At 42.5% G+C, this 8,481-nt stretch overlaps 2 protein-coding genes across 2 annotated transcripts; one reads left to right on the plus strand and one right to left on the minus strand.

The window, feature by feature from the left end:
* The first annotated feature begins 671 nt into the window (after positions 1-671).
* Positions 672-1,515, plus strand: mrpl21 (mitochondrial ribosomal protein L21). The gene has a single exon (XM_030421542.1). The coding sequence runs from the start codon at positions 709-711 to the stop codon at positions 1,288-1,290; it is 582 nt and encodes a 193-aa protein (XP_030277402.1). The 5' UTR covers positions 672-708; the 3' UTR covers positions 1,291-1,515.
* A 1,568-nt stretch (positions 1,516-3,083) lies between these two features.
* Positions 3,084-7,948, minus strand: c1h6orf120 (chromosome 1 C6orf120 homolog). Its single transcript, XM_030421552.1, has 2 exons — positions 7,818-7,948; positions 3,084-5,608 (listed from the first exon to the last, which is right to left on the minus strand). Exon 2 carries the CDS (start codon positions 5,561-5,563, stop codon positions 5,006-5,008), a length of 558 nt encoding a protein of 185 aa, XP_030277412.1. The 5' UTR covers positions 5,564-5,608; positions 7,818-7,948; the 3' UTR covers positions 3,084-5,005.
* Between the last annotated feature and the right edge of the window lie 533 nt (positions 7,949-8,481).

Raw genomic sequence — 8,481 nt, forward strand, 5'->3', positions numbered from 1 at the left:
TTAAGGTGTACATTATTTTGATTATGGCTCTCGTCCTCATACACAGGATGTGTGTGTGTGTGTGTGTGTAAAGCAAATAATCTATTGTCGATTTACAATTATCCAACAGTCCTTGAAGTAGTCATACCTAGCCCCACCTGAGGAGTTTAGTCCGCTGCAGCAAATGATTAACATAACCAGGTCTCGAGCAGCAGGTGCAACATTAAAACGCATCTTACTTGCTACTGTATGATAATAATCTCATATTATAACATATAATAATAATATGTGTAAAAAGTACCTGATATTAAATGTAACTGAATATTAAAAGTAAATTCCTTGCAATAAATGTAAGTAAGATTAAATTAAACATATGTTTATTATAATTATACCAGATTATTGGATCCTATATTCAGGATATATTCATATTTAATCCAGTTAAAAATATAAAATAAATTGATTTATAAATGTTGTTTTTGATGCAGCAGACATCTAAAGAGCCCATTTGGCAGCAAAGTGAGAACTTTTATTACTACATTTTATTATTCATGCATTTCAATTGTAACTAAGTGTTTATAAACTGTAATGTGAGTATTTGTACCTCACTGTTTATCTCCTCTCGTTAAATGTTCTTGGAAGTAGAAAAAGTCAGGCCTCAATGTGACGCATGCGCACACATTGCATCTGTAGCGCGCATGCGCAGTGCCCACCGAGTCATTTCCTGTCAAGATGGCGCTGAGCAGAGGAGCGGGGCTGTGGAGGACATGTAGCAGGTTGTTAGCCAGGCAGCCGCTCCTGTTCCCCGCTGCTGTCCGAGCACAGAGCTCTGTGAGCGGGGACCTGCTGCCGCGGACGTCCCTGTCCAGCCCGCCGTGGCCGGAGCTGGTCCCGGTCCCGGAGGAGGAGGAGCGGAGCCGACACGCCGCGGTGGTCGGCACCGTGAACCAGAGGATCAGCCAACAGGACTTCGGCCGGCTGTTCGCCGTCGTGCACTTCGCTGGCCGGCAGTGGAAGGTCACCAGCGAGGACCTGATCCTGATCGAGAACCACATCGAGGCGGAGTGCGGGGAGCGGATCCGGATGGAGAAGGTGCTGCTGGTGGGCGCGGAGGACTTCACCCTGATCGGAAGGCCTCTGCTGGGGAAGGAGCTGGTCCGGGTCGAGGCCACCGTCATCGAGAAGACCGAGTCCTGGCCCAAAGTCCTCATGAGGTTCTGGAAGAGACACCGGTTCCAGCACAAGAGGATGATCATCCAGCCGCAGACGGTGCTGCGGATCAACAGCATCGAGCTGGCCCCCAGACTGACATGATGAAGATGATGAGGAGGATGATGATGAAGATGATGAGACAGACTGAGGACTTACTGTCTGGATGTAAACAAACATCTGAAGACAGCCAGCTGACTGTGTGACTGCTGTAAATAAATCCATCTTTTTGCAGATGGCTGATAGTTAAAGTTTCTGTTTCACCATGAGTTGTTTTTTTGTTTGTTTTTTGAGAATTAAAAGGTTTTAAAAGCCTAAAATGATCTTGAATGCAGGTAAACAAAGTCTCTTTATTTAAATAATCCTCAAAATGAGGCGCGTTGTTGTGATAATCTGCTCACGAAAGAGGAAAAAGACGAATATCACAGAGAGAGGAAAGTTTAAAAATGAAGACAAACTGATCTTCAAACCATCACTGACTACTTTGATGCACCACTGATTTAAAATACTCAACATTTGCTAGTGAAAAAAGCTTTTAAAGGTCATATTTGTAAGAAAAGCAGATTTTTTGGAGTCAGATTTCAGTTATTTGAGACTGTAGTTCATGTCAGCCTCCGTCCCAAAGTGTCCGTGTGTCTGACAAGTTGCAAATGTGACTAAAAAAACAACAACTTTTCTTCCAAATAACAACTTTTTATGTTGAGGATTTGCAGCTTTTCTCTAAACACACATGAACACTGAAAAAAAACAAATGAAAAAAGGAAGCGATGGGTCAATTAATCAAAACTATTGTTAAAAAAGTAAAATAACATTTAGGTTTGATCAGGTGTTGGAAAAGTGAATGAATAAACAAGCTGTTCTCAGAAGTGTCCCAGAACACTGTTTGAAGCTAGAAAGGTGGCGGGGTCCGCCACATTTAGTCATAAAAACGGCATATTTTAAGGCAGAAAGGAAACAATCTCTTAAAACTACAGAGTGCTCCTTTAACTTGAAGTACAGCTCTTTGAATTTAATCTATGTTTTGATATTTGGTGTTTTTCTTTCCATAATGTTCAGCCCAGCAGGTCAGTGCTCATTAAAGGAACAGTTCACCTAAACATGAACAGTTATTTAAACTTGCAAGACCTTAAAAAACAGGGAGGAGTTTGAAACCAGAGCAGAGTTCCAGACATCGACACTGTGGCCTCTGTGATCGTGACTTTAAATTGTATGTAAGAACGAGGAATTCTTCTCTTCAGGGCGTCTGAAATGTGCTTAAATGTTTTCTCCTCTCTGTTTCTCTTTCTGTCTCTTTGAGGAGGCACAACAGTAAGATAGACAACATGCTGAAGGCACCAGGAACACGTTGAGGGAACAAAAACGTGGAAAGTATGAATAACTGTCATAAACTTGTGACCCTGCAGGAAACCAGGAGAGTTAACGAGGCTTCTGGGAAAATTAGAGGATTAAAATATCCAAAATAAAAATATGAAGCCTCCATACGGCACATTTGTTTATTTCAAGTTTCCTATTTTCAAGCAGAAATCTTCCCTGTAGCTGCTGAGCTAAACGAATTAGCATGCTGGAGCTCGACCTGCAGTGAGAGTGTCAAAGACTGCTTTACTTTTTTAGCTCTGGGCTTTTAGAGGCTTGGATTGAGACAGAAGAGCTGCATGGAAACATGTTGATGTAATTTTTTGGTTACTTCAGTCGTTCAGCAGAATGCTGCAACACTGTTTTGCTGTGAAGCTCCAGAAATGTTCTGTGCACTACCTGCTAACAGCACGAGTGAGAAGACGACTGAATATTCATATTTGAGTCATATTTCCTCCATGAAAGCGAGGAACACGTCCCCAGCTTCTCCTCCCACTCACATCTTCTGGCAACGAGACCCAAAAAACAGAACAGATCACAAGACAGAAGGTTTTAACAGTCTGCACAAACAGCTGCTTTATTTAGAAACCTGATTGAATCGTCTCTGGACAAAAAGGAAAACTGCTCGGCCGCTCACCCTGCAGGAGACCGATCTGAAGGCACTGTTGAACATTTCTGCTCAGTGGTCGCAAGGTTACTCGTAACTGAACTCCAGCGCAGGAGGTGATGTTTTAAATCAGGAGCTTGTCCAACAGGCAAAAGTACAAAGTGAGTGATCGAACCAGGTGACGCGTTGCTGCTCACGCTAACAGATGTTCCCGTTCGGACACTAAATCAACGACATAATCAGAATCACGACGGCGTCTTCAGCAGCATCTTTACCTACTAAATCATCTGCGTTTGGCTCGTTTAGCATGAACGTCTCTTCACCCTCCCACTATTCAAACAGCTTCAGGCCTCTCTTTCCAGAAATAAATCTAACCTGTGGAACAGGGATGCACCGATTCATCTGAAAGGAATACAGGTGTTGAAATATTTCCTTTCTGGATATTCTTCTGAGTCGATTTAGTTTAATTATAAGACTACGCAGAGAAATCACCACGTTTACATCTCTTAGCTGTCAGACTTTAAACTCTAAGATTTTAGTTGAAACATTAAAAAATAAATCAAAAGTATCAAACAGAATGTGAAGACAGAACAGTTCTGACATCATCATCATCATGCCGGCTGCCTCACTAGCATGTAGACACCGACAGTCCCACGGTGCTGCACAGCTAACAAGCTAACAGCAGCTACATGCTAGTGATATGCTTCCCCATACTTGGTTTAATATGAATTTGAAAGTGGCCAATTCTTACATATTGCACCTTTAAGGTACTATGTGGTATTAGGGGACACAAAGTGCTGCCGCTAGCTGGTTAGCATGCTAACTGCAGCAGATATCTCTATAATACAGTACAGAGGCGTGTTTGATATGACGTCAACACTGTTGTTTCTATACCTTCTGTTGATGATGTTCCTTTTTATTTTTTAATGCTTTTAACTATAATGTGGTCTCATCTAACACACTGACTCTTTGACAGGGAACTAACAACAACAAGAACTAAATGAACAACAAACAAACAGCGATATCTAACAGAACTTTGCAATCGGTGCATCCCTGGGAGGAACTTCGTGTGCATCCCAACATGGCTGACAATGAGGGTATTGCTAAGTTTCTGTGATATTTAAACTCACACACATCCTGTGTGGTGATGATATGCAGCGTTAAGACAAGCGGTTTCATTCATCACAGGCCGAGGTGACAGTTGTCTCTGATGCTAAATCTGAAGGTTTTATGATCGAGTCCATCTTAAAACAAAACTCACGTGACTCGTCTACAAATCAAGTCCTGCTAGCGGCGCACAGTCACGTGTCCTAACATGTGACTAACAGGGCGCATCTCAGCCACGTGAGTGTTGCATTAAGATAAACTACAAAACACCCAAACCTGCCCTCCGACACTCCCAGTTGATTTCCCTCGTGCCCCTTTGGCTGAACTGCAGTTCAATATAGAAAATCACAAAAGGCTCAAAGTTGGGATGCGACTGAACGTGTCTGTACGTCACCTTCATGCACTTTGTTCGGTCTTTCTATGAGGAAAATCTGCTTGATCTTACAGGCTAACGTTCATTTTCTGATCAGCAAACATACAGACTTTGTGACACATTTTCTGCTTTTATCTGTAAAATCCATCAACTCAAGTTTTAAAACTGATTTGTACTGTTTTTATCAACTGCATATGTTTGATCAAAAGGAAAGAGATTGTTTTAAAATGCTAGAATTCTCACTGGAACTTCGCTCGACATTTGAGCATCCTTACAAAACGAAAGAAAAAAAAGAAAATCTTGATGTATAAACGCCGACTGAGCCGAAAAAAAAGCTGAATCTCCTTCTTCTGTCACAGCAGCAAGGCAGGGAACCATTTTCAAAACAAAATCTCAAGTATAATCTTCAAAAGTCCGATTAGAATTGTCCAAAAGATCGACTCCTCTTCCTGAAAGTCCTCCTCTTCTGCCTGAGGGGATTTCTTTTGTTTGTGTCCGTCTTCTGAAGTGTATGAGCCCTTATCGAACGGGTCCTGAGGAACCGTCTGATCGTAAAACACCCGCATTTCAAACTCGCTCTCCTTGTGAGACGGGTGGCCATAAATGCCGATGCCCACGGGCCTCGCAAAGTCCCCCGGAACCACCACCACATCCTGCCCACAGGTGACAGACTGCAGCTTGTAGGTGTCGAAGCTCGGCCGCAGCGTTTTGTCCGACACGTAGAGGTCCGCGTCCCCTTTGAGGCTTTGCATATGAAGGATGATTCGTCCATCGTGGTTGAGGCGCAGGTAGCTGTAGTTTCCGGCCCCGATGTGGCCCTGAACCACGTGAAGCAGCACCCAGTCTTCGGGGACGTTGTCGTCCTCTGAGGGGCCCAGAAAGCCTCTGACCTGGGACAGCAGGAGGGCCACGACCACAGCGCTGCAGCTCAGCATCATGAAGGCATCGGTCGTTCAGTCACCGCCTGGACGACACCAGACAGCCTGACAACAACAGGAGAAGCGTTATAAAACAGCCTCATGGTACATTTAATAAGAAAACATTAAACTAAAGGTGCAAAGAGCGGTTACTTTCATGACTGATGACTTCTCACACTCACAGGAGACCCTGCAGGGCTGTGTGTGTCCACCATACAAACATTTTATTTATGAAGCATAAAGGCACGTGAGAATAATTTACTCAAAATTAAATGAATCTCGGATGTTGTCTTTAAACTGCAACTCAACTGACTCAAACCAACGAGCCGAAACACAAAGATATTCAGCTTATAATATAACTCAGTCAGTCAATAATCTCTTGGTAGAATATTCAGTTAATTATCATACTGGTCACAACATTTTTGCAGCTGTATTATTCAGAAAGAAACAAATTAAATCTGCCACAAAATGTGTTTGATCCAGTTCAATGTTCGTCATCTGGATCCTCGACGACAGAGACTCTTCCTGGGGTTCATTCCTGAGCTGGGCTGTGTAAACCCACCAAACAGGATCACAGGAATGAACACCAGTAAAACCCAACAAGGCACGTATATGTTGGCACACTACAGTATCACAAATGTATGTTATATACACAGTCAGAGGAACTGATAACACAGATGAACACAGACATGAGTTATTGTGTCAAATCAAGTCGCGAGTCTCAGTTCAAAGTCAAGTTCAAGTCATTTTTTTCCTGTAAAGTTACTTGTCATTAAAACAGTTAATTAAGGGGTAGACTGATTATTAATCTGGCTGATGATTAAGGCAAATATGCAGCATTTTTCCACTTATTGTATTATTCAGCAGCATTTGTGGTCTCAGTGTCCATAACACCATCTGATGTCACGAATAACAAGTCGATCAGCGCTGAATAATCTGAATTTGCTTGCCAAGTTATTAGTAGCAGTTGCTTACATTCCATCATTGCTTATTCTCTTGCTTATTTCCTGTCAGTGTTTATCAGATCCAATTATTGGTTATTGGTCTCCTGGATTATTGATATTCTGTATCAGCCATGGATAAAAAGGTATCGGCCGACCCTTAAAGGTTGTTTTTGTAATAGAAGTTAATAAACTGGCGCTGTGGGGTTTTACGGCGGGTTGGTCACCATCCTACAGTGTGTTTTTCTTACAAACAGGTCCTTTAATGACAATCATTAACCACCTTACTTGTGACTTTTGCAACATACCGGATGTGGTCCAAACACATGAGCAAAGAGTGTGTGTGAGGTTAATCATTACAGGGTGTGTGTGAGGAAATGCTTCAGTTAGTGTTGCTGTGTCAGAGTCAGGCCACATTAACAAATCTGGATTAACTTGTTATTAGGCCCAACTTGTTAAAATAGACATGATCCCTCTGAGTTTGTTGTCCAGCAGCCAGATGACCAGCAAGAGTTCAAATGTCACCAGATAACAACTGTTTAATGAGAAGTGAACCTGCCATCTATTTACATGTTTTACCAGCATTTAGCAGGAGACTGGTGCTAATTGTGTGCCCCGCTTCCTGCTAATGAGTAAAACATATTAACCTGTTTATACTTAAGCTGCTAACTAGCTGTGCTCGTCCTCAGGGTCCAGTGAAAGCTGAGTCTCAGATGAACTGGCCGAAAGCGGCAGAGCTAAAAATAAACCGATCGGTCTCATCTGAACCGGTGAGACTGACCTGAGGACAGATCCGACCGGCTGGCTAATAAACAGAGTGTCTGATGTTCACTTTAAATACCAGCTTCATGGCTTTTACACAAGATACAAGACAGAAATGTAGTATTAAAACAGTCCTCGTTAGTATGCACATGTTAATCTCGTTAATATGAGTTTAATGCTAACCTGCTAACACGACACCTGCAGCAGCTCTACACGCCTACAACCAAACAGTTCAACGAATATACATACAAATAGAAGTCAGTAATACATATGATATATATAGCCTTTCATCTGTTAGCTCACTTTCTGCATAGTAGCAAGAAGACCGGTGTTAGCTTGAGCTGACAGCAAGCTGCTTACTTACTTAACTAGCTTAGCTTCCTGACACACAGTTCAGTTAGCCAGCACGCAGCTAACGTCGCTGCTAGCTTGTTCAGTTCGCGCTAAAACCCGCCGAAGTTTCCAAACAAACGGAAGCGGCGGAACAAAACTTAAAACTTGACGACGAAGTCACGAATCGATTATGAAACATGTACTAACGAGCTGTTCAACACTCCACTTGTTTTACTTACACAGCTGCCAGTTCCTCACCAGCATCTTCGTCCACACACAGCAACCTGCTGGAAACAAAGTTCACTTCTTCACTTCCCTTTCCTCTCTCGCGTGAACACAGCGCCGCTCACCGGCGCCGCCCGCAGGTGACGCGTGGTAACTGCAGCCAGCAGGACACAATTACAACTGCATGTGTTCAGTTTTACAATCTGCTGACTGACTGAATCAAGAGACCAACAAGAACAATACATCAAGGATAAGTCAATATGATGCAATGATTTTATGTTTTAAATTATAGATATTTACACACCAATGTACAGACACTGCAATATGGCTGACTGCAATATCTAAATAAGAGAAGTTGTATTTATTTACCTTTTATTGATTCTCCACCGTTTTTGTGGACTACAAAACTCCCCATCAGCATTTGAGTGAGTAGATACTGACTAAATCTTCAAGTTTGGGTGAACCCTTCCTTTAAAAGGAAATTAAAGTACTAATATTTTGGCCATCAAATAGCATCTAATCATAACATCCTGTTGCATGCTGTTTCCATTCGTCTGCTAAATAAAGGCAAAACTGCCCCAAATGAATAGAAACTCAATAGAATCTGTCACAGGGCCCTCGGGCATCGAGATTAAATAAAGTGTAGCTGCATCAGAGCTCTGCTGCCCTTTGTCTGTT

The sequence above is a fragment of the Sparus aurata genome, chromosome 1, assembly GCF_900880675.1.
Source record: "Sparus aurata chromosome 1, fSpaAur1.1, whole genome shotgun sequence".
Taxonomy (NCBI): domain Eukaryota; kingdom Metazoa; phylum Chordata; class Actinopteri; order Spariformes; family Sparidae; genus Sparus; species Sparus aurata.

Excerpts from the sequence above, each read along its gene's own strand:
- mrpl21 (XM_030421542.1), top strand. The coding sequence starts at position 709 with ATGGCGCTGAGCAGAGGAGCGGGGCTGTGGAGGACATGTAGCAGGTTG.
- c1h6orf120 (XM_030421552.1), bottom strand. The coding sequence starts at position 5,563 with ATGATGCTGAGCTGCAGCGCTGTGGTCGTGGCCCTCCTGCTGTCCCAG.